The sequence below is a fragment of the Pyxicephalus adspersus genome, chromosome 10, assembly GCF_032062135.1.
Source record: "Pyxicephalus adspersus chromosome 10, UCB_Pads_2.0, whole genome shotgun sequence".
Classification (NCBI taxonomy): domain Eukaryota; kingdom Metazoa; phylum Chordata; class Amphibia; order Anura; family Pyxicephalidae; genus Pyxicephalus; species Pyxicephalus adspersus.
This window is the reverse complement of record NC_092867.1, coordinates 27,459,172-27,486,900: the sequence shown is the minus strand read 5'-3', so window position 1 is coordinate 27,486,900 and position 27,729 is coordinate 27,459,172. Positions and strand designations below refer to the sequence as shown.

The 27,729-nt window shown below is 36.1% G+C and overlaps 1 protein-coding gene across 5 annotated transcripts in view; it reads right to left on the bottom strand.

The window, feature by feature from the left end:
- Positions 1–27,729, bottom strand: part of PRKG1 (protein kinase cGMP-dependent 1) — a 513,859-nt gene that overhangs the window by 44,620 nt on the left and 441,510 nt on the right. For 4 of the 5 annotated variants that reach the window (XM_072423233.1, XM_072423235.1, XM_072423232.1 and 1 more), the window contains exon 8: positions 1,076–1,141. In XM_072423233.1, coding sequence (XP_072279334.1) covers positions 1,076–1,141 — 66 coding nt within the window. Of the gene's footprint in view, positions 1–1,075; positions 1,142–7,973; positions 8,063–27,729 lie in introns of those variants that run through there. The other variant, XM_072423236.1, reaches the window with a different exon arrangement.

Below are 27,729 nucleotides of genomic sequence, written 5' to 3'. Positions count from 1 at the left end.
GACACTTACATATTTTAATAAAAGCCAAATAAACTGATAATTTACTTCAAACTAAAGGAATAATGTTGAATGACTAGGCTAAAACATTTGAAGCAACGTCTGAGAAAAATGGAAATGATTACATGCAAATTGCCATTTTAGTGAAAAATAATGTTCTAGAGTATGAATAATTTGTAGTAAGCACTGTTTTGTCTCCTGCTCAGATGATAGCTGCCAATATAAAGCCTTGAGAAACTTTGATTGTTGCAAGGATAAAGATTTAAGCACATAAGAGGCAATGTCTAATTATTGAGATAAACAAGTCTGTATTTTTACAGATATTTTATACTTTAATAACTGAGCAATTATTTGTTATTTCCTTCTATTTTATTGTCTCCATGTACACGAGTTTGAGGATTTTAAATTGCAGTCAAATTGAAAAAATGTACTATTAAAAAGGCTATCTGTGGGACACAGTAGCCATTCTATAAATTTATAAAAAAACAAAACAAAAAAAAAACAAAGCAATATGAGTAGAAAACACAAAGTTGGCTGCAGAAAGGCACCAATGTAAATAAACACTAATGTGGGATTATTACAAAATGTGTCAAGGAAAACTTGCACATTACCAGCAACTAGTTAGTTTGCTATTTTTTCCTTCATCCTGTTTAGGACATGCATGTGCTCCAGCATTGACTGGACATCTACTACTGCTTCCTAAAGGAGACAATGGGACCTGTAAAAGCGGGACATTAGCCTATACATAGGAAATATTTAAAGCCATTGAAAACAAGTTTGGCAGTTACATTAAGATTTTCTGTGTATATGAGATTTTAGGAAATGGTTTTATTTATACTTTTATTTTCCATTTCTCAATTGTGATGTCTTAAAGTTAGCTAGAGTACAGGGGGGTTCCAAAATGCAAATTGTAGACTGTAAGAAGAAAGAACAAAGGTATATAGGTAAGTCAAGTTTACAGTTTTTTTTGCCCTTTTTATCAAACCACTTAATTGATGTTATCCCTTTATTGTCACCTAGTTAACAGCTTTGTCACTCTAGAATAATTGTATACACAGTATAGTAAAATATTACTTACTCTCTGTCAATGACAAGACAAGTGACAGCTTCAGCAGCAATCACATTTGCGGTTCGGACATCTTCCCTGCAAAAGAAAATAAACCATTTTAGTCTTTGTTTTTCTTTATACTGCATGTACTGGAGTAGAAAACAAAACTTTCGGCCCTCAAAATGCCATTATACTCATGTGACACCTAATTGCCTGTCCTGGAACTGCATTTGTTACTGGTTTGACAGATGTGAGTTGTTAAAAACAATTTGAAACACATTTCACATAGAGGACATAGCAACATCTGCTGGTGACCAACAATCATGAACAAAAGATCATTTAGGAACAAGTGACCCATTATAACCAACTCAAAAATACCAAATATTTTAACCTGTAAAAAAAGAATATTTGATAGTTTGATGTTTTATTAATTGAATTGTTTTCCTAAAAAAAAAAAAACTCACACAGTGCAATGTGTTAAAATTATCATTGATTTTATTGGCATTTCTATTGATTAATTTTTTGAGTAGTGACCACTCTTTTGTGCTCAAGATTTTCAATTGAGTCAAATAATTTTTTTTCTGGTAAAAGTAAGTACCTTGGAATATATATATATATATATATATATATATATATATATATATATATATATATATATATACTGTTCTAAACACTTTATATTACTGCCATATGAAACACATGGAGCTGGATGATTCCCATGAAGGAATGTCTGATTCCCTGTTTTATAAATAGAGCTGAAAGTGTGTAACATGTAACATCAGAGTAAGAGAATCGGCACCATAGGGAGACAGCATTTTTGGAAGGTGACTAGCCAGAGCCGAGCTGTGTGAAAGGCCAGCCGATGAAGTTAATATGTTTGTTGTTAATGGATTTATTACCTTTATAAAAACAACATTGTTATTAAAACAATAGTAAATTCTGATGGTACTTGCCTAACTATTGCTTCTTTAATAGCAGCCTGTGTAGACCTATATTTGCAAACACTGCTTCTTAGTAGCATATGTATAGCCACACTAGGAGATTTGTTGCAATTTTAAGTGGACTGCTAGCTCTGGGAATACATATCACATAAAACCTATAATCAATGACATGGGTTGGGTAAAAAAATGTTTTGCTTCATTTATGCAAGATGTAGTTGATCTCAAATCACTTTTTCAACACTGATCGTCTGGTCAATGAAAATAAAAGAATGGTGATGTAACACAGTATCATTTTATATTTATTATAATGTTTACTGGTAGTATGGTTGAATCAGTATACATGATAATAATAGCCCCATTTACAGGCCTACATATATTATTTTACCATGATCGGTGAACCTCAATAAAGATGGCATTGAATGTAATTTGTAACTACAATGTAAAAGGGAATTTACAGCTCTGAAAACAAGGCAATAGATTTCACCCACACATAAATGTGTTATTTGATTTCTCCTGTATGTTTTTTACAGATTATGGGAAATTGAGTAAATTGCGTGACAGATAATGCCCTTCTTGCCTAGGAGCAAATAGGAAAGAAACAAAGAGAGCTCATTTGGTTCTGTTTATTATGGATTAGCTCATTTTTAAAGTGCCAAATCTGAAGATAAATGGATGGATGCATATAAACATCAATTCTATAGATATATTATTTATAACCCATAACAAGATAAAAATCACAAAAAGAACAGCAATAAACAAGAATTTGTAAGTTTATAGCCCCCGACTATCAGCCCCTGCTGTCAGTTTGCTGATATGTGTTGCCACAATCAGTTCTTTAGATTGTGTTATTGTTCTTACATAGATGCTAAATTACAATTCACCATTTCTTTCTCTGTCTCATTGGAAGGAACTAAAGCATATGCTGACATGTAATTTGCCCTAGATAACTTGGACACAGAGGGCATGAGTCACAACAGAGCTGGAGTTTTTGCCCATTCTGACTTTACATACCAGCTCTGCCTGCAGAATACATCCCAGGCACAAGCATACACTTTAAATTTATGCAAGGTGGTATGCACCTGGCTCCAGTCAGGATACTTTTGTGAACATGCGACCCTAATCTAGTATTGTCAAATTTGCAAAAAAAACCTATTGAGGGTATTTGAGAGGTCCTGTTGCTAAGGCTGTGTACATACATTTCCAACGACAAAGGATCAAGAGATGATTGAACGAGCGATGCACATACAGCGTTGTTCTGTACTATGGAGAGGGAGCACCCCACTACGCTCTCTTCCTTTCATTTCTATTGCGGTCGTTCGTCTGCTATCATTTGTGGATCCGCCAGGACTGATCCACAAACGACGTTGGATGACACATGTCAGATTCTTGTCCTCATCATCTGAGGTCTGTAATGCTCTACTCTAGTAAACATCACTTCGGTACTTAGAGTCCCTTAACTTCTTGTTTTGCAAGTCTCAATTTTTGATCCTGTACAAAGATAAGTTTATTGTGAATCTGAAACTTTCATTCTGCCTAAGTGGATGTAGTCAGGGTGATCAGGGTATTTAAAAGTCATGCATTAGTGCCAAATTCCAGATTCCATGCTTGTGGTTGTTGGCCCAATCAAGAACCACCACCAGGCTTCAATTTCTCTACTATCAGTATTTTTTCCTGCATTCATTAGAGGAGACCTCACCTTTCCTGTGGCATTTCCTTTAAACAAAACTTTGTCCACAATTGTAGAGGTTTCTGTTGCCAGCAGGGGCTGTCTTTTGGTTTTAATTGTACTTAGTGGCGTATTTGGTCTTAATTAGAGAGAGATTATTTTACTTTATTTATTCAGTATGAATGGTAATAGATGAGGCTTTCAATGACTAGAGACCAAGAAGGCATGGCATTAAACCTTACAAACTGATCTGTCAGAATTGTAGTATTTTGTGGCTGAATATACACCAATTACTTGTAAATAACCTGAAAAGTTCATATTTAAACTTTCTAAAAGCACTTGCAAGGAAAAGGGTTGCTTTAAGATTCAGTACTGGTTGTTGACCTTACATTACTAGCAAGGTGTAGCAAGATGGTTATTTATAGACACAGAGGACTACGGGACATAAGGTTAGGCATTTCAAAGTTTTTAGTTCCTAGTGTTTGGCTATAGCATACACCCCTAAGCCTGTAGTACCGTAAATACACATCCATTTGTCAGTGTCTTGGTCTAAGTCACAGTCATCACAGTATGGAATTTGAGGAAGTAAAGATTGTCCTCTAATTAGTACCAAAGAGATGCACACCTCCTTTTTATTGCCTTCTAATATGCTCTTTGGGGCTCCCAATCATACTGAATTGAATACTACAATAATGTATAACTAAACAACAATAACAGAGATAGTTGGGTCCTATAAAAAAAAAAAATCTCAGTAGATCACCCCTTTAGCAGAATATGGGATTTGGTAGCACAGATTAGGTTATAATCTATGTTCAGTTCCTGGCACAGCTGTGATGCAACAAATCACTAACTTTTTGTATTTTAGTCATCTAGGAATGATCCCCTTTGTATCAAAATGTTCTTCCTAATAGGTTTCTTTCAGCCGCCAATCAAACCTGCCTTAGAAAATGAAATCTGATTATAAAAAGATCTCACGGAAAAAAAAAAAATATTTGGCACAGAATTGTGAACGTATAACTATCACCTTATATGAATTCTCTATGATCTGGGTATAGTGGATATAGTTGTAAAGTTTCCTAGGTAAAGCTTTTGTTTAATTGTCTGAAAGTTTCAGGTAATCTAAGATAATGTAAAAACATTTTTCATTCACTTTAGCTTTCATGGTGCTTTCATGCATTGTACACAACTTACATCTGGAACACTTGTCAAAACTATCAGAACCTAATTTTTCACATGTTTATGTGCTACAATAAGGTATAATCAGTGCACACAAATATAATCCTTTATTCACATACCACATACTGGCATCCTTCCTATACAAAGAATGATGGTAAGATATCCATTTAATAAATCACAACACCTCCTGGATATAACAGATGGGGAACAGTAACACAGGGCAGATAACAGCTGTGACATGTTTGATGAATGCTCAGAAAGGATTGTAAACCATAAAAACAAACACATAATACTTGTTCCCATTGCACTGTTCCCTGCTGTCTTATGGTAGTGGCATAGAAGCCAAGTATACCATTACTTGTTAGTCTATCCTGACTTTCACCTGTCAGATTAAAGTGTCATGTTATAGCAAGGCTGATACAGTGCTGTACTAAGTAGGAGAATACAAATCTGTTCTCCACTCAGATGGAGGTCCTGGCATTATCGGAGAGAAATGCAAAAATTTCCATTTCAATTGGGTAAGCAACAATTGTATGCAGAGTCTTGAGAATATTAAATAGTTGTCTTGCTGCTATGAATCTTCCTTTTGTCCACTTTTATAAACAATGTGAAGAGTTTTATTGAGCCAGTCAGTAGTTTTAAAAAGCCCAGAAAAGCTTGCATAAGTTTTATCGCACTGAAAAGTCATGCAGTATGATGAAATACAAGGGCTGTCACCTGCTGGTTTTCTTTTACAAACTATAGGCATTATTATATACATATATATTCCTAATTGAGTATTTTCTGCTGAATTACATATTTATTGTGACTTAGTGTATTAGTTTGTGTGTTGTTCTGGGAAGGGGGGGGGTGTTCTTTAAAGCCTCTGGAAGCTTTAAGTCTTTAACTCACTGTTACAGTGCTGTCATATACTCCATATAGGGGTCAGGTGTCATAAGTATGGAACATATAATAAAATGTATATTGTGCAAGGGTCAGGAGCGCACACTGCAGGAACACAAAATGCAGTTGTTAATAGTTAATACTGCATAAAGTACAAGGGTCAAAAGTGCATAATTTATAGGGTGACTGAGTTCTGTGTGTATATATTGCACAAAATGCAGGGTCAAATTGTGGTCAATACTACCCAATGTGTTGGGTGGTGCTTATTTCTTATATCACCTTTGGTTTGTTCAAACATTCCAACATACTGTAAATAGCCAGCTACACATAGTCTAAAGTTATGATAGCTGTACTTTATGGATAAAAATCCAAAACCTAAATTAGGTATTAATGTATTTTTTTAAAATGTGATTTAAAATTCTTTAAAGCCATCCTCCTTCCCAAAAATCCAAATATATTCAGAAAGGAAGACGGCAGATCAAGTATTGTTTTCTAATAGGAAACCTACTGTTCTGCGCTTCTACTTTATTTTGGTATTTTTGCAAGTAAGTGGAGCACAATGTTGCACCGGTGCTAGTATGCTGTATTGACCTCAATTGATTGGACTGCCTATTGTAATACTAATGTATCGGCAGCCTAGAGAATCAACAGTGGACAAACACAGGTGCAATATTGTTCTCAGTCATAATACATTTAAACAAAGTAGTGCACTCACAGTCTCAAGCTTCCTTCTCATTTATTTGTCTGACTCGCCACCAGACATTCTAGGGTTCCAAAAGCTCCAGTTTAAATCCAGCAGTGTTGGAGGCTGTGTGTGTGAGGACAACCAGGGGCTAATTGTGTCTAATGCTCTCCAACGGGTACTGGCTAACAGTAGAATGACTAATAGGAAACTTTATAAGTAAGAGCCTTTTGGGAGGCTGGTAAAATATATACCAGCCAAGTGTCAAGTTACCAGACAAGTTGGTTAAACAATAGGGTGGCAGACCCTTAAGCTGCTGTGTGTACAATATCTACGAACGATCGTGTCGTTATCTGTATGTGCAGGATCGGTGCTATACGATCGTTCGTAGATATCGTGCAGGATCGTTCGTCTAACAACGATAATAATTGGAAGTGTGTACGTAGCTTTAGAGCAGTAAAACCATAGAAAGACTAGAAACCCTTATAAAATGAGGTCCAGTTCTTAACAGCTCTTTTACCGATCCCCAGTTATCAATCAATGTTTTACATTCCAATAAGCAAGAACACACATAGTTATCATAGTTTGCTAAACATTTCTGCTTGGTTTTGGAACTTATTATTTTTAATTTGGTGAGTGTAGCCATGAGCATATTTTTTTTAATGTTTCATGTGTTTTATTTATATATTTTATACACACACACCATAATTCTATGACAAGCACCATTTGATGTTTTTCTGTTTAACAGAGTTTTATCGGCAGACAAAAAAGTAATAGAGATCAACCTCTTAAATTTAGCTTTCCTATCCAAATTTTACAGGAATAATAAATTGCAACTACATTTGTACACGCCCAAGCACATTTACAGAGATGTAGTGATCCGATAACAAATCTTTGCCTTTTTATTCAGCGCTTTTATTAATTTGATTGTCTTTTTTTCAATCTAGAATCAGAAAAGTGCCAATTAGATTTTGTATGGTGGGGATTAGCGCTTTGATTGTCTAACTGAGTAACTGATTGCCATACTTGAAATTGGAGTTTTATTAAAAGAATTACTATTATTTTTTATTATTATTATTTATAATTAATATTAAACCATATTCATATAGCGCCAACATAATATGCAACACTGTACATTAAATAGGGTTTGCAAATGACAGACAGATACAAACATCAAACAGGAGAAGAGGACCCTGCCCAGAAGAGCTTACAATCTAAAAGGAGGGGAAAGTAGCACATTGTTTTTTTTTTGTTTTTTTTTTATGAAGGTAGATGCATGAAGACCTCATTGCTGAAAAGTTTTTTATAGCTAAAAATAACTCTGCCAAACTCATAGGAACATTTTTGTTAAGTTAATCTTAAGTAAAAGCCAAGTTGTAAAAATTGGTTCAAAATGTTTTGTGATTACCACATGCGAGGTAATTTATTACCAGTGGGTACTGCTAATAGGTGCCGTATACTATTACTTTTTCACATAGCATAACCGTTTATCCTTTTAACATCATATTGCAAATAGCAGTGTTTAGTTTCAAGTGAGTAAAAAAATATATTTTCTCTGATAACTTAGCAACATTTGCTTACTCTCCATCACTGTCTTCACTGCTCCATCCTGAGGAAGGGCGTAGGGTAAAAGAAGAGTCAGAATCATATCCAGCAAAATCCATTTAAGGAGGTTATTGCATTGTGTGGCTTCTCCATGTATGTCTCCGGCCTCTGTGCTGTGTGTGTGTGTTTTTTTCTTTCACTCCCTCTCTCTCTAGACTATAAATGTAAACGCCTTTCCAACTTCATGCCTGCAAGGTCACAGATATTCAGATGGCATCTTCTGTGTTATATTTCACTATGGTGGAGCAATCACCTAGCATATATATCACTGGTAAATTTCAGACACTCTTTTAATGGCAAACGTTTTTCCTTGCAACACTGTGTTGTATGTGGTCACCAATCACAAACATTTGTTCCTTGGAAGAGTTGCTACAGCTTATAGAATGAATAAGCTGCTTAAAATGGATCACTGCTACTATTAAATTCTTCTCCTTTACTGTTATTCTTAAATCTCCTGTCAATGAATACATTGGTAATGTTTGTCACTGACTGCATGGAAAATGGATGTGACAACATGTTTTGACAAATGCTAGGGCAGAGGAACCCAATGACATGAGTATAGTGGAAAATGAAGGCTCAGTAAGTCTAACCACAGTGCAGAAAAAGAACAGGTATAGATTAGGAGGCAAAAAAGTATATGAGCACCCAAACACTTTTCTGCTGGTGTTGACTTTCTTTGACCAGGGACCAGTAGTGTCTGGTATGTACCTGAAGCATTGAAGATACAAATGGAACTTATGATACAGGAAACCATCAGGGTTTTGTAGCCAGGAAACCACAGATATGACACCTGCAGGTTCAGAAGTATTTTAGATAAGAATATGAGAAAGTAGGGTTTAGCATAAGCACCAAAATAGACACAGACTGAAATGTTTCAATATTCAGTGTGTGTTTTACATTATGGAGAAGATTCAACTTACCTATTTACAAATTACCAATGTAAGGATGCAGATCAGATCACCTTTTTGCAATTTGCTTTGTACATCGTAACTTGTAAGGAGTAATCCCTCCGCCCTTGGTAAATTGGTAAAAAGGTCAGTTAGACCACTCACGCCATGGTGGTACAACCAAGCTCTTCTTTTAAAACAACATCCTGATACTGAGCAACACTGGGATCATTTTGTGCTTCTGGGAAAGCCCTTCTAAAGGTCACAGGGGCACATATCAGCATTTTGAAACTGATATGTGCCCCTGTATTTTGAAGGCACCACCCATTCATGGATCCCTGCCTGATTCATGTGACTATTATGCTATGCTGATATATTTGGTGGAAGACTATACATGTTGTTTCTTAAACTAAACTAAACTAAAAACTCATAAAGTGAGAGTTCACATATTGCATATTAGTGGATCATGTTTATCAATCGTGGTTGTTATTTTTTGTGTTTAACCAACTGATATGTATCTATTCTAAAATTTGGCACAATTAATCTATTTTCTTCTAAATAAGTTCAATCAGCTGGTTACATGTTGACAAAACTTACTCAATTTCATATAATTTAGGTTTTCCAGTGACAGCTATTCCTTTTCAGAAAAGATCACTTATTTGTTAGGACATGCAGACACCACTGCAATAATGTGACAAAGAATTAATGAGAGAAAGAGAAGAGTAAACTCAAGAGCAGATGGATACCACTGACTATCACTTGTATCCAGCAGCAGGTATTCAACCACAAGCTGTGCAGAACATCCATTTACAAACTGAGGAATGACCTTTGCATACAGTGTGCAGAAGCACAGAATTATAAAATGCATCCATAGAATCTTATTTCATTTCATTTTATATGGTTCATTCAAAACTATTGGTGTACTGAATATTTTCTACTAGCCAACAATTAATCATTTTTAGTTTGCTAACTTGACATGGTCATTTATGCTGAAAGTACATAATCATCTTTGGATCATGCCAGGCCAGCAGTCACTGATATCTAATTTAAATACAATGTGGTGTTTTTCTGATAAGAAAAGAAACTGCCACATTTTCACTTTCAGTTTCTACCAGTTCCATAAGCCAACAATATGTCCAGGTGACTCTGAAAGGGCTGATCAGTGTGTGAATTATGTCACTCAGGGTTCCATATGTTATTATGGGCAGATTCATTTATTGATTGGTAAAAAAAAAATTGTTGACATGTCATGATTTATTATAGATTTATGTTGCTGGAAGAAGTTCATTCAAGTTCATTCAAGTTGGATTAATGCAAAGTCTACCCTGACAATAATTTGAAATGCTTATAAATGCCCATTCAGCTGTTACTTCCATTTTTAAGCATTTATAAAAATGTTTTAAAGATGTGGCAAAGAAAAAGCAGATTAGAGGAAAACCCCTCCGAAATGCCCCAAAACCCCCAAGTGTTTTGAAGGCATTTATGTGTGTTTTAGCTCTTTCCAAACCCAGCATTGGCCCTTGGCAAAACACCAATTTACAGGGATACATTTTGTTTTGTTCACACTTGAATTAGAAGATAAGAGTCTATAGGTATAAATATTCATAGAGTTTTTGTGTCACAGTATATTTGTAAACTGATGTTTGAGTATGAATGATTTTTCTACGAAATAAGCAGAATATCCAGTATAATAATGCTGTTTAGCTTAGCAAAATTTGGTGATGGCAATAATCTTAGGCTTGTATGAAATGGATACCAGGGTCCACTTAACCTTTAATGTGAAAATGGATAATAGTCATATAAAACAATGGGTGAGGGGACTTACTCCACACACTGCTATGAGAAATATTTTTCGAGGACTAGATGTCAGATGTGATTAGGTGTGAGTCTGTAGAATAATGCATCACAAATCTAAGTATACAGACAACCTTCCAGCAGGTCAATGCTTTACTAAGTTATTGACAGTAAATTTACGCATTTATGTTCTACTGCGTCATTGACCGTCTTTCACAAAGCCAGTGAATTTTTATATGTAACAAGTACATCTGGTTGCAAATTATTCAATGGAAATGTGGTAATAAATACTATGAGTGCAATAAAGAGACACTAACAAAATGAAGGTCTTCCAATATTTTTACAGCAACCTTATGCAGACACAGGAAATTACTTTATTCAGGTGGTATGTGAACAGAAACCAAATTGTTCATTAAGGTCACCCACTGAGAGTACAATGACATGGCTCCTTTCTTTATTGGTTGGTAAATTTCGATTAATGGGCCTGATTTATTAAAGCTTCATCAGTGAAGTTTGGTGATTCAGCAAACCTGGAATGGATTTCTTCAAAGTCATTTGCTAGCAAATGTTTTGAATCTTGGACCAGATCCATTCCAGGTTTATTGGATTACCAGCTTCACTGATGAAAGTGTATCCTGTCCAGCCTTGGAGAACTTTTAATAAATCAGGCCCTATGTATAAACCGATCAATCAAGGACCAGTTTGCTTTTACATAATTTTCAACCAATAATTGGTCTGATGTGAGCAAATTTGCTAATGCAGCTTTGTAGAAAATCTTAGCTGCAGCTCAATTAAGATATAGAAGGATATAGTTGGATCTTTGTGTTTTTTTTTTTTTTGCTGCCCATGTTCTGTCTGGGAAATGTCTCCATACTAGCAGTTTAACTAAAAAAGGTGTGAAAAAAAATCCACTTTTCACTTTCCTTAAATGGACACAAAAAACAATTAAAAACACCATTTCTAAGTAGGGTATGAAAGGTTTGGAGCCTTTGTGTTATTGTTGTGTTAACAAAATTTGCTTTTTTTAGATTCAAGCTCCATTTACCCAAACCATAGTAAAAATGTGGATTTGGAAAGTCAACTAAGAATTGAAATGTACATAGTAAACAAACTGGTTAGCAACATTTGTAAGGTATACTGTACAGTCGGTAGCATAGATGATTTTCTTTACAGAAGAAATGAGCAGGAGGAAAACATTATCAACATTAGTTACTGTCCTGCTGTCTTTTTTTTATTAAGCATAGACATTGCAGGAAGCTAAAAGTGCACATGCATGTAACTTTGGATGTCTTCAAACTTACCTTGAGTTCCAAAAAAAACCTGGGGCACCCTAATATGCAAACTTTAACAGTTCATGTTGGCTTTAAAGTAATCCACTGCTCTCACAAATTTTTTTTTGCCAGTGGATTTATTGGCCCTAACCATGGTCCAAAAAAGTGTGCAAAAAGCAGAGGAGGGGTTTCCTAATTTTGACATTTTCAAGAGTCCCATGAAACATATCAAGAAATATTAAGGTAAGTTTAGGCTTTTAGGCAACTTTTTCTAGATTTAGATTCAACTTTCTTAAGTTTTATAATGACAGATGTACTGGTATGGTCTGCAAGGATGGGCCTGGTTCTGCTGCAATGACAGCCTCATGATTTTTCTCAGTACACGTTTACAATGAGGCTATATAGTGGTAAATAAAGGCTAATAATTGTTCACACCAGCGGCAAGACCAGGTTGTTCCATGATGCTTCATTCAGCCTACTACACCGCTGTGCTGGTTCTTTAAAAAAAACAAAAAAAAAAAACAGTGTTTGCACAATATGCAGCGCACGGTACTGAACTGCTTACTGCCGCTTCTATTCATTTTGAATGGGTTGCCATCCCATTTAGTGTCTCACCCGAGGATAAAGTTTGGGGAAAGCAGTAGTAGTAGTAGTTTAAGTATGTAGTTCAGGGGTCGGTAAATTCCAGCCTTTAGGCCAGATACGGCCTAGCCGGTAGTTTGTTTCAGCCTAACACCCCGTGGCCGATCCGGCCTAATGCTGGCCGGAAACTCGCTCCCCTATTTACCGCGGCCGGCATTGATATTCCGTCGGAGCGGTTAATAGGGAAGGCTCTCTGAGGGGAAATCCCTCTCATCCGCAATGCATACGGAGGAGAGGGATTTCACTTCAGGGGGCGTTCCCTGATGGTGGGCCGACCATTGGGGCGAGACTCAGAGTCTGTCCTAGTGTACTCCCGCCCACCCCTGAAATGAGCTAGTGGCCATAAAACATAAAAGTTTGCCTACCCCTGATGTAGTTTGAGTCTGGACTTCACTGACTGCCTGCTTTTTGCAGGTCATTAACTTGGTGTTGAAAGTAGATATGTTGATGCAACTACATTTTCAAAAAATCTGCAGTCGAAGAGGTCATCAGCAGAGAAGTCTGCAAAATTAGTCTGTGATGCAAGCAGAACTTTACTACATATATGAAACAAATATTACTGAGTGAAAGAAGGACTCTGATAAAAATGCCAAACTTTGTTGTATAATGTGTGTGGACCATTAATGCTAGATTGATAGTAATACATGTGTTATACATTTTTATATGGCAAAACCACATTTTATTATTTTCTACTTGCCTTCCAGAAATTCCCCATATTCAATTTACAAGCCAGAGCAACATATTAGTGTTTTTAGTAGAAAAGCTTTTTTATTCCAACCACACTGTGAAACAACTGACTTATAACAAATGTTTTTTACTCTGTGTTTTGTTTTTCTCCTATTCGATAGCAACCAATTTAGGTATCTAATGATCCAAAAATAATTGGTAACTATAAAAAAGAGGACACGTTGATTGTTACCTTATTGTTCAACACACCAGTTTGACTTGCCTTGCCATTTGCTAAATTAACGCTGCCACGTCCATGAACAGCAGAAACAAATATTGGCATACCAAAATGTGTAGTTTTATTGGAAACTTAGAACTTTATTATTGGATTATTAGGACTACAGAATATAAAGAAGTAATACTATCAGGATAAACCAGTACATGTCTAAATACATATTTATCTGTACAATTTTAAATATATCTGAAACGAAAAAAATGTAAATGTTCAATCCACTTTTTTGTGTTTATGATACAGATTGGCCAACTGTCTCTTATTTTCAAATATAGTCCTAGATTTTTAAATTTCCAGGAAAACACCCTTGACTTGGACTGTACATTGGAACCCATCAATGTACAATGTCTTTATATAAGTTAGCTATTGGTCGTAATTACAGTTTTAAGTATATGGTGGCTACATATTATGCAGCACTTTACAGCACCCATCATTATGTCCCATATTATGAGGAGCAATTACCTACCAGTAATGTTTTGGGGATGTGGGAGGTGCCAACAAAACCCACCCAAACATGGGAAGAATGTAGAGAACATGCAGAAAATGCTGTGGTTGAGATTCAAATCTGCAGTGGTTTTTGTGGGACTACAACTACTAGTGCCATCTTTTACATATACTTGTGTGTACTTGCTGTATGTCACAATGCCATACAGCAAAAAATGATTGTTCGTGAAGCTTAGTAGACTGCTGTATTGTTCATTGCACTCAAGAAGTATTATGGATAGTCATTTTTGGCATTGTTGGGACTTTTATAATGCATGATTAGCTAACAATACATCTGTAGTTATTTGTACATTATAAATTTTAGGATTATAAAAGAATGCTCCTAAATTGGTTGAATTTTACAAAATGTAAAATGGCAATGATTGTCCCACCTCCACACAACAAAGTTTGGATCTGGTGACTGAGCACTCGTGGGGAGCCATATCTGCCACTATATTCAGAAGTACCCCTAGATGCAAGTCAGGAGGCAGTATGGCATATAAACTGTCATGGTAGTTTCTTTAAAGTGTATGTTAACCACAACAAAACACATTTTTTGCTATATGTGTATAACTGTAAATAAATAATGCAGCTATCCACAGTCTTGTGCATATTTCCTCTGGTATTAATGAGTGATTAGTCCACCCAGTTCTTATCTTGGAACTACAGAATAATTGTAGATATGGGATGAGTGAGGTGAGTTTGCTGCAGATTAGCAAAAGAAAACTGAGCAAAGCTGACAGTAGACAGTCCGCAAAAATGTTATGTATTATTCTACAACAACTACAACAGGGTGTAGAAGTGAACAGCATTTCTGGAAGATCAAAACAAAACTAATTTGTGTCTCCAGTGTTTCAAGGGATGAAATATATGAAAATTAGTTATATTTCAGAGATGTACTACATTTTTTTTGCCCTGGCGTCATTACCAGCATACTAAACCCCCTTCCTTACCAAACTAGTTGTAACATTCCACTGACTTAACCATCATGGCATTCAAAGGGTTAAACAAACTTACAGCTCTGGTACACTAAATGTAATTTTAGTGCATTTTTTGTTAAAACTGTGCTAATATGTAGCACAAATATTTTGTGCTGTAAAAAATGAAACTACTACCATTTTATCCACCTAATTGCTGGCAGAAAATATGTGTGCAAGTATATGTTTTGGGGAGGGTGCTTTAAGCAATTATTAAACTCTGTAAGCAAACACTTAAAAATCTTGTTTTGTTTTAGTTCATCCAAACAACTTTAGAACATTTTTTAAAACGCATCTCTACCAAAAATATGTATTGACAGTACTATACACTATGGCTGTATACAGCAGTCTTTATACAACCCGTATATGCACTGCAAAGTAATCTAACAGTAAACTACTTACTTTTATTTTTATATGCATGAAATGAAAGGGGGGGGGGGGGGGGGTAACTTCCAAAACTTATGTTTTGTTTAATCTTGCACATTGTCCCCCTCTGTTGGTGAATAACGCATGCTAACAGAGAGAACAAACTTACATAGCGGGGATGAAAACAAACACAGCAGAATTGCTGCTGTGGAGGTCAAGGATCCCTCTATTGTGTATGGCAGGGGGTAACTAATCACACAACTGATTTTTTACAAAAATTGGGCTATTAATATAACAAGTGAAAAGAAAATGTAATTACATCTTTAGGCAATATTACGAAATGAATAGATTACCAGATTTATGCATCCTGGATATCCCACCCCTCACCCAAATTTTCAGTGGCTTATCACCAGACAGCCAATAAACCAGCAACCTATTACAGATTATACCTTGGCAACCTGATTAATATAACAAAATAAAGTTGATATAATACTATCTTCCAAAAATAGAAGTTATTAACCTTTACATTAAAACAGATTAAGCCATCATTGAAACACTTTTACCATTTTAAGATTAAAAGAGAAAACTAATTACTTGTTTGGGCTGTAGGGATTTGAAATGTGTCTACCTCACTTCTCATTTTCCTCTGCATTTGTAAATTTGTCAAATTTAATGTACTATATTAATTGTAAAGCATATTTTTGTTCTTTAACTTTCTAACTAAGAGCTAGCAGTTGTATAATTCATAGGAACCAGAGCAGGTTTTACTATTCATCTACAGACTTGCTAGTACACATTGTTAATAGTTTTTCTTTTTCAATAGTACACCCAAAATGAACCTAAACTAAAAAACAAAATTCTTTCAGAAGTAGGAGCCAGCCATTGGCACATGTGTGGCTCTCCACAGCTGCACCTTCCCAGCTGCTTGAGTACTTGCATAGCAACGCTGATTCAAGGAGGACAAGCATCTGCACATGTGACAGCTGGCAGCAGTAAGCGGTACTAGTACTCCTTACTGCAGCCCCTATTTATTCCCTATAATGCTGGCACAGGGAGTTGCTACATGTATCATCTCCCCAAGCGACAGCAGTAAAAGCACTGCATTCTCACTGCCAGTGTGAATTGGCTCCCAGAGAAAATACTTTTTACTTATTATTTCTTGCAAATATGTAAATGTAAATAATTCTGTACAATGTTTAGCTTTGAAAAAAATTGCATTTGGGCTTCTTTTGTCATATCAGTTAAAAACTGCACTTTAGGTAATACATATATGCTCTGAGCTGGTTTACAATAATGTTTGAACAGCAATATGCTTGACCTTGAAATTTAATTATAGGTGTAGAAAATTGCAAATATTATTTAAAAAAATCAAGTGGGCATTTTATGGTTCATTCATTTTAAATCACTGCCTGCTTCAACACTTTGTTATGGGTGACAGAGTGAATACTGTTGAAAGCTTCAAGGTCAAAGCTGCTGGTGCCACCAATTTGCTCAATGAGTCTGCTTTTTCTGTGTCACAAATGGCAATGGCAACTACGTTAATTGCTTGTTCCCTAGTGAGAAACTGGCCCACAGATAGGTTGTGTTCCATAACATTTTAGATGTACAGACTACATGAATGGAAGCAATTTACTTGATTAGTGTTCTGCACAACAGCTTAAAAATGCAAGCTAAAATTATAAGTTGGATAATGAGAGACTGACAGTGTTAGGATCTCTAGGGATAAAAAAAGTTATTATGTCAAATGAGTAATGCTAAATTCCAATGTCAGATACCCTTCAACATAACCTTTATTTAGATAAGCTATAAATATATGGCCATAGCATATGAGAAGGGGACATAGGTTCACTGTGTTTGTTTAATAGATTAGCAGTAACCAGTCTGACAGTAGCTGTTATGAGGACACTAATAAAACACTGTGGATTAATAATTTAGTGTTTTAGAATTATTCCAATACAACACACTGAGCGGATTAAAGTTCAGGTTTTTGGTAGGCTAAAAGGCTATTTGGGGTATTGGGGTTTGAGCCTTATCTGTATGCAGTATAAGTTTTGGATAGTCAGAGTTGTTGCGTTTTTTCAACAAACTCTTGTATTCTAATTCTTTTGCAGTTCACTAAATGTTGGCTCAAAAGAGCTATTTTAGCACAAATTGCTAAAAAAAATAATAATAGCCATAAGAGAAAGATGTCAGAATGTCAGGTACATCACAGCTTGTTGAATATGGGACTGGTAACCACAGATCAATGCACACACAGTTTAGCATCAGAACTGGATCATGGAGTAATAAAAGTAGGTGGCCTGGTCTGATCAATGAAGTTTACTTTTGGATCATGACTAAGTGTATATGTCTTATTTACCTGGGAAAGTGATGGGATGGCCGCAGGATACACTATGAGAAGGCAGCAGGACATACAGGATCTGTTGTGGGAAGATACCTCAGGATCTGTAGGCACCAGATACCTCAGGGTACCTTCAGACGTCTTGTGGGGTCCATGGCTCTACAGGTCCTACCCACACAATATTGGGCAGGTGGTTTATTGTTTTGGCTGATCTCTGTGTGTAGGGGTGTGAAAATATTATATACCTGTTACAATATTGATTTGTAGCCTAGCAACCTAGATGAATCTCTGGTTTACTGAGATGTTATAGCGCTGTGTACCAAACCTATTATGAACACTTCACCATTTTTATGTATTATAGTCTACATTGTGTAAAGACAAATGCAGTAATGCAAAGGAAAGGAACCCAGATTCTCCTAACAAGATCTGTAAGCAAAAAATGGTAATTTCTGCTATTTAGCATTACGACACAGATCTGTACGTCAATGTAAAGTAAATATAAAAATGCCACCACTGCAATGGACTGTCCATCACACCTCCTCTGAAATGGTTGCCATTCATTGATTTTAGTTTTCAATTAATAGCAAAAAAAACTCTGCACACCTGCTTATACAGTAGTTATTGAGTCACTAAATGAATGTTTGCTGGTGTTTTAACCAGAAGTTGTGAAACAGATGTAGGGGCATTTGAATTGCAGAGTGAGTATTTGAAATGCAGCACAGCAGCCAGTAGCTGATAAGCCAGACATTGGTTGCCATTTTGTGCCCTGCTGGGATCAAAGCTTCTGTGCTCTAGTTTAGACTTTCTGTAATCCTTGAAAACAGCCCTAAATGTGATATGATCAATACACATTGTTTCACTGAGCTATAATGCTACAAAAAACAGCAAATAAAATGCTGGTTAGTTTTTTTGCAAGTTTTATTACATTTTGTCTGAACAAAAATGTCAGGCTTGATTTAGGGCTATCCAGAAATTTACTTATGGTGCATATAAAATAGAAACACAAGAGTTCCTCTTACATTTAGCACAAGTAAGGAAATAAATATTATTTATTGTAAGAATAACTTTAACAACCCTGATGATATGCAGCCTTTTTTATAAATATTTTATGTAATGCTTTTTATGTAAAATACTAGCTGATAACCCAGTGTTGTCCAGTTATTTATTTATTTTTTGCAATTTTATATTATACAGGAAAAGGAATAAAATAAAGCTATAGTGATTTTCTATGATGTTGTTTAATTTTTTTTTGCCTTTGATTGCCATCAGCCAGTTGCCTTACGTTTTCTAGAAGGCATTAATATAGGCCAGAAATTTGTAAAAGAGTCCAAAAAAAAAGTATATAAAAATATAAGCAAAAGGCACACTGTCACTGAGCAATACATACACATATCAGCGGTGCACTCACACGAGTCATATGTCTAGTAACTTTGGTTTAAATGTCTCCATGCGTTTCCTAGTCATGACATACACACATATCCCCAATTATATATATATATATATATATATATATATATATATATATTTCTGACATATACCATAGTGTTGTGCAATGAAACACTGAAATAGACCCATCAGTCTCTGCACAGAGGAGCTGACACTTTAATGTCCCCCTCATAGTCACACACTCTCTGACATATACCACAGTGCTGTACAAAGATCAGCGGTGTCATATGTTCAGGAAGTTTCATTTAAATGCCTCTATGCGTTTCTGAGTGATGGTGGAACATAGCAAGTTTGGTTGAAATGTCTCCATGTGTTTCCTAGTGATCACCAAATATAGTTCTGACAAATACCACAGCGCTGCATAAAGATCAGCGGTGCACTCATGAGTCTCAGTGATATGTATAGCAAGTTTGGTTGAAATGTCTCCATTTGTGAGTCTCCATTTGTGCATTTTGGAGTGATGGTGGAACATACACTCATACATACATACATACATACATACAATTTTATATATAAATATTTATTTAGCTCTGACATATACCATAGTGCTGTACAATGAAACACTGAGCTAGACCTATCAGTCTCTGTACAGAGGAGCTGACACTCTAATGTCCCCCTACAGTCACACACTATTACACGGGTCAACATTCATTAGATAAGATTTAGTTCATTAAATTCATTAGATAAGATTTAATGTAGGATTTGTAGTATTTTTGATGCAGATTCCGAACCTGTGTTCAGTTTTTCCCTAGTCTAGGTTTTGTGATGCAGCTAATTTTATATTGTGTGATATTCCTTAAAACTAGCCTTAACATATTACAACATTTAACGTCAGTTTTCTTTTTTTTTTTAAGGTTAGGGACCGCACTAACAGCGATTGATTTCATTTGTCATCATGCCTAGAAACTGACTTAATGATCCAGACATTTTCTGTTACGTGTGTGGTTCATTTACGACGAAAGCACAACGTCGCCAAATTACCACAGAACCTAAAAAGATTTACAAATTATATTTCGTTATCTGTACCAGTTGTTCCAGCGGACTGACTGGCTAAATCGGCGTAAAGCAGCAATGCCATTTGCAATCCCGATGGTGTGGAGAGAACCAAGAGACCATCTAATCATCTGCTATTTTTGCTGCGTCAATAAAAGTGGATTTTCAGGTAAAACTAACCACAAAATTTTATATCTGAGCCTCGATTCTGCAATTAGTTCTGTCCCCCATGATGATTTATTGCCCATTCCAGTACCACCACATGATAGACTTGCTTCTGTAGAAAGTGATGAGGAATGTGCTGGAGTTGCAGCCAGTTACAACCCTGAATCATCTGATCCCGATTACTTGGCCAATGAAGATTCCGAACCAGAGACCTTTACACAAGCAGAGCTGAATGATCTTGCTCGTGATCTAAATCTCTCTAAAAGACAAAGCAGAACTTCTTGCTTCAAGACTTAAACAGAAGCACTTGCTTGCAAAGGGTGTAACTGTAACTCACTACAGAAAACGAAATCATAACTTGACAACGTTCTTTACTAGTGATGACTCACTGTGCTACTGTCATGATATAAATGCACTCTAACAGTTTGTCACAAGAGCATATTCCATCTGAATGGCGTATCTTCATTGATTCCCCTAAAAGAAGCTTGAAAGCAGTCTTACTGCATATTGGTAATTCCAAACCAAGTTTACCGATTGCCCATTCCGTTACCTAATGGAGTCCTATAACAACATGAATGTACTACTTGAACAATCCAGTATAAAACACACCAGTGGAACATCTGTGGGGATCCAAAGGTCACTGGCTTGCTGATGGGAATGCAAGGAGGATTCACAAAATATTACTGTTTCTTCAGCGGTGCACTTAAATGGATCTGAGTCATATGTCTAGCAAGTTTGGTTGAAATGTGTTGAAGCGTTTTATCCAAATATAGCTCTGACATATAGCACAGTGCTGTACAAAGATGACTGGTGCACTCACATGAGTCTCAGTCATATGTATATCAAGTTTGGTTGAAATGTCTCCACGCGTTTTCAAATTATGGTACACACACATACACACGCACACACACACACTTTTTTTTATATATATATAAATAAATATTCAGTTGTATATTTTCTTAAGGGCATATTCTTAAATAGTTAGTCTGAATACATTACCCACAGAGAATTGAAGAATTATTCCTAACTAAATCAGTGCCAGGCCACCAGAACTAGTATCAAAGTTATGGTTGGATACTGGTTGGCTAGGATATGCACTGGCTTCTCACAAACCTATGGTACTCCAACAGACAGTTGAATCTTTATGTTCCTACTGTTGATTAACCAAAGACACAAAGACTGTTCTCAACATACATTTTCAATTTTTAATTTACGTGAAACTCTCTCGATTTGTAATCCAATCATGTGCAAGAAAAATCCTGTTTGTTTTTATTTCCCTTGCAGATGAATTGGCTATCTTAGCAAAGTGACGTTAACATGTACAGCTTAAATCGAGCATGGGCATGATTTATTAAAGCTCTCTAAGACTGGAGAAAATAGGCTGTCATGGGAGAACCTGGGTGATTCAGTGATGCTGGAATAGCAAAACGTTTTTAGGAAATCCACACCAGGTTTCAATATTACCCAGGTTGTCCCTTAACAGTCTATAGTAGCTTTGTAATTTGCATACATTTTCAAAAGTGGAAATGTGAAAAAATTTAGCTAACCAAAACCATGCTAGTTTACTATATGATATTGATTGCATGATTTAATATAACTATTAGATATTGGAAGCAAGTTAGATTACAAACCTAATTTTTAGCCAAAACACTTTATCAAAGGACAGTGCACAATTGCACAATAACAGCTATTACATGACAGCTGAAACAGTGGAACTTTGGCTACTAATTGCTAACAAATATGACAGCCCAGGTGGAAAACAGAATAGTAATCAGTGTGTCTGGTTTATTAATCATTCAGGCACAAATTATTTTATGTAGTGGCAAGGATTCAAACCTAAACTTTTGTCATTTGTAATAAAGGTATTACTTTTTACCATACCCAGCCTTTTCTTCATGTTCAGGTCCTTAGAGTATACACAGGTGAGTTTATTATAACGACATAACCTAAAATAACATTTACAGCCCATTCAAATGTTATATATGTTTTATTTGTTTTAGATTGTAAACTAACTGTTATCTTTTTTTTTAATCTTGAGTACGGTAAGTGAGGTTTTGAATCTCCCTTAGGATTGTATTGCTGTTTGGGTCTGCCAAAAGTTCACCACTGGTAGGTAATGTCAGCTCTCATGGGACAGAGGGGCTGATTTATTAAAGCTCTTCAAGGCTGTAGAGGATACATTTTCATCAGTAAAGCTGGGTGATCCAGAAAACCTGGAATGGATTTCTTCAAAGTCATTTGCTAGCAAATGTTTTGAATCCTGGACCAGATCCATTCCAGGTTTGCTGGTTTAACCCAGCTTCCCTGTTGAAAGTGTATCCTCCTCAGCCTTGAAGAGATTTACAGCTCCCAACAGGTTTGACTTTTAAGGGTCAATTTGACTAAATAGCTTTACATATGCTTAAAGATATCAAGCACTTTCTGAAATTGCTAAGAGGATGGGAGTGGTTCATAACTGTTGGAAGATTCAGCATTAGAGAAAAAGGAGTAAGGGAGGACTACACATATGACTTCTTTCCTCTGGGCTAAAGAAAATACTAAAGAAAATATGGTGGAGTGGTGGTCCTAAGTACCACTTCACCATCCAAATATCGATTGGGTAAAACATGCAGTTTGTGACATATGATGGGCTTTATGCAGCTGCTTGCTCTTCACTCTAAATAGCAATTACAGCATCCAACACAAGGAAGTCTACCAGAACTGACGTTTTAGCAGCTAAATAGTGCCCACAATCAATTAGGCATCATGATATTTTGCTTGGTATACATTCTTTAGCACACAGAAATAGTTTCCTTCCATGAAAGCACTAGTTGGCTGTGTTTCCCCCAAAGCTAAAGATTCCCAATCCCCCACTGAACAGGGATTAAATACTGGTAATTAGATGTGTTACTAAAGTAGTTAGCCAGAGGTTGGAACTTTAGCACGGAGATAGTGATGCTGGGGTCACTCAGAGATATAAATCACCACTTACATTCATTAAAATGAAAATACCAATCATAAAACAGTAACAGGTACAGAACACATGAGGCATGCTAAATAAAATGTACTAATTTGCTATATACACTATGAACATTATAGGTATTTCCACTTAGAGACATTCATGAATATATATTTTAGATATTAGTTTACTCTTTTATTAAGAGGTATACTTATGTAAATGTATTATTTAGGATTTTTCAAGATTATTCTCTTAAATGATTCCTTTTTGCCTCAATGCACTTCTTAATTAATTAAAAAGTTGGATTAATATAGCTATTAAAGGCATGTTAGCTCTGCAATACATGGCAGACTAGTGAAGCATATTACAAAATGTAATTGCAAGCAATAAAAACTTATTTTAGGAACAGACACAACATTACTGGTCAAAAGTGTTCTTATTTTTCAGGAAAAATTGTGCTAACTACAATATCATCTCATTGCCAGTTTTAGATATTTGATCATTCGTTCTTTGTATGCATTAATTGCTCTACACAGGAAAGGAAGTCATTATCCCCTATAATTATGTAAACTCATTTACATAATCATTTTCAGGGCAAGTCAGCCAGCCCAAATTACCAACAAATGTCTTTTTTACACTTTTTACATTTCTGGTTTTAATGTTCTCTGTTCTTGGCATATTTTGATTTATTTTTGTAATCATTCTAGCTTTTTGTGCCAAATCATTTGTGAAGGTTTAAGAGTTCTTTTTCAATTATATTAGACTAACTTCTAACAAATGATCCAGTAATAGCCTGTTTCACCGCTAAATTAAACAACAGTGTTGACAACTGAGCTTCTCACTTGGATTGTGTTACAGTAAAAAAGTTTTAAATATCCTATCTGATCTGGCAGGAAAGCTGTAGCATTTTCATTATTTTAAAGTATGGCTATAAAACAGTCTAAAGCCTTTCTAAGTTGCATTAACAAAATATGAAAATCCTGGATCAGTGTTTCTTTACGCTCCCTCCAGAGGTTGCTAGGGGTTCCTTGACCAATAAGAAGTTTGTGACTCTCAGATCAGTTTACAGATACGAGTTATCTTTTTGGCTATCTGTAAGGGTGACATTCTTACCACTGGTCAAAAATATAGAAGGTATTCTTCCAACTGACCACCACAATTATGTACTGTGAGTTATCGATTTATTAATTATAGCGGGGGGGTTCCCTGAAGATCTGAAAGTTGTTTAAATGGGTTTCATGTTAAACCGGACAGGAAACATTGTCCCAGATTTACCTAGCGGTAAAAGCCCATAAGAAAAATTCACAATTTTAACACTTGAGCCTCTATTTTTAAAACAGGGAATCAGACATTCCCTCAAAGATCCCTTTGATTACTGAAATACATGGATCTGGAAGATTCCCATGAGAGATTCCCTGAGGCAATGTCTGATTCCGTTTTAAAAAAAACAGAGCCCTTAATGTGCTGTGGACAGAGCACCCCCCCCCCCTCCTTCCTCCATGGTGTATTGCTAGGACTCAAGTGCTACTTAGTGGGCCTGATTTATTAAAGCACCCATAAACTGGAGAGGATACACTATCATGGGAGAATCTGGGTGATGCAGCAAACCTGGAATGAATCTGGTCCAGTATTGAAAACATTTTGCAACTTAAAGCAAATGATCTTTAAAGATTTTTTCTCCAGTTAGTGAAATCAGAATCTAATATGCTATTTTATTAGTGCATATACCTGTTAATATATATATGGGAAGGAGGTTAAGTGTTAGGTTGAGCATTGGGGATTAGCTGGCAATGAAAGTGGTTAGACTATTGCATAGATGGTGTAAGGAGATACTAAACAGGGGGCTTGCGTTGTGGAGCTGACGTCAGGAAGTGAGGGCTGTTATAGTGGTAATGGAGGGATTTTGGGGTGGAAGTATTTGCAGTGGCTGACAGTAATATGTGGTGAAAGTGGCAGTGAGAGGAGTTTGGCTTGGACATTAATAAAGCTACGTACACACTTCCAATTATTATCGTTGGAAAACGAACGACGAACGATCCTGCACGATATATACGAACGATCGTATAGCACCGATCCTGCACATAGAGATAACGACACGATCGTTCGTAGATATTGTACACACAATAGATACGATCGTTTAAGCGATAGAGGAACTATGTGCACGACAGGAAAGTGAACGAACGTTCGTTCATTACGCATGCTCAGCCCATGGAAGATCAACGAACGAACGTACACACGAACGATGTTCAACGATCGTCGTCCAATCCGATCCGCCGGTCCGGTCGTTCGTTTCCAACGAGTTTCCTCGTTCGTCGGCGTCGTTTTTTTTGCCCAATCGATCGTTCGTCGTTCGATTGGAACGATAAAAATTGGAAGTGTGTACGCACCTTAAGACTGATTGCTGGAGGAAGTCTGGGTGGGGCAGTAAAAGGTGATACGATAAAGGGATGACTGGCATGATGGCCAGAGAAGGGTGTGGCTGAGGTGGTTCTTGATTAGGAAGTAAGGTCTCTGAAGCAATGGTTGTTAGGGCAGTAAGAAAGGTTTGTGTGCTGGCAGTGATAGAATTAGCATTGGGTCTGGTTGGTAATGATGAGAGGGCTGGTGGTGAAAGGGAAGGGTGACTGACATAGTTGTTTTGAGAGCAGGCAGTGTGTGAAGGGTCCTGGCTGGAAAAAGTAAGTATTTCATAGGACTTTAGCAATGTGGAAAACAACAGAGACAGAGCTTGAAGCAGGCAATTGAGTAGAGTAAGTGATGGAGGTCTGGCTTGTTGTGGTGGCTGGAGACATGGGAATAAGATTAGGCACTTAGGACCATAGTTGCTAAGGGGGAAGGGAGGATAAACAAATCTTTACAGAAGGCTGAATTACCCAGTGGCTAAATGAGAAAGGCATTATCCTCAATATACATAGAAAATGTGTAATGTGAAAACAAAACTCTTGAGCTTTAATATTAATAAATATTTATATAAAGAAGAACTTGTGTATGTACAGAGAAATATATATGTTTTTATTTCATTTATCTACCAGTAAAGAATGTGCTTTTCTTTTAAAAACAGACTGTTCACTCCTAACAATTATTTTGTTTGATGTAGTTTCAGACTTGCTATAAACTCCCAACTCTAGAGCACATCAGCAAGATTCAATCAGCCAGGCAATTGTTTCATGTTCCCTTCACTGTTTCACACTTCTGTTAGAAACCTAGAGCTCTGACGAGGCGACAGTTAAATTATGTTCTCCTAACAGATATCTATTGATCTTTGAAGAAAACAATTCAAAAAAGAACATATCAAATGATCAAAACTTTGTCTACAAGTTAAACACTTTTACAGAATAACCAATACTGTATATGAATTGAGGAAAAGATAATTTTGCCTACAGTGGTCAGATTTCACTTGCCAAGTTTGATATAGACAAAAAAGTATTTGATATGAAAGAATTTGATTTGGTCACTGTGGAACACAGCTCTTTTTCTAGAGATAATTAAACCAATGTATGTTGATCAAGATGTGATCTGGATTGACCTTAAAGTCATACAAATATGTGTTGGTTGTATAAACAGCCTTTTACTGTATTTGTTTAAGGTGTATGACATGTATAAAAATAAATGGGAAGCAAAAAAGAATACAATCTGTATCCTTTACATTGTGTTTTAAGATCATTTATATTTCGACAAGTAAATTTAAAGAGTAAGTAAACTCAAAACAAAACAAAATTACATCTACCCTGCCTAATCCCGCAGAGCAGTCGATCTGTCCAGAGGTTTCTTCCCTTGGGGCTTGCCTCGTCCTGGTATCCGCCATCTTCTCTCTGTTCTTCCAGGGTTCTTCTTCCTATGTCACACGATGCAGGCGCTAGATCGGGTGACATAGTTTGGGAAAAAACTTGCCGATCCCACTGCACATGCGTGCAAAACCAAAACCAAAAACAATGGTTTTGTTATTGAAAATGTTTTATTGTTACCTAAATGCAAGGTTAATTTATTGGCCTTTTTTTCTTATTTTTTATCTTTCAATTTATTATTAACTCTTGAACCTAGATGGGGGTGACGTCACGCTACTTCTGTGGAGATCTTGGGAATGATGAGGATCCCAAATCTCATAAGAAGACACTCTTAGAACTGGGAGTGTCTTCTTGTGAGATTTAGAGTATACCCTGAAATCTGAAAGATGAGGGTTATGAGCTTTTTGCTTTAAAGGATGATTTTTCCACAGTTATGCAGCAATTTTACATGAGGATAGTGTCCTCATTTGATTAAAGAACTTTTTATTTTACTACAAAGTTAGCTTTAAAATTTGGAATCACCAGAAATGCTCAAGCTGGTCAAAAATAACACATCTGCATACGAAAACCCATATTCAACTTTTTCTGATTCACTAAATTTTACTATAAGATTAATGGCCTTTCTCACCTATGTGACTCTAATTTTTATTATATTAGCTTTGTCATACAATGTCATAAAAATTATT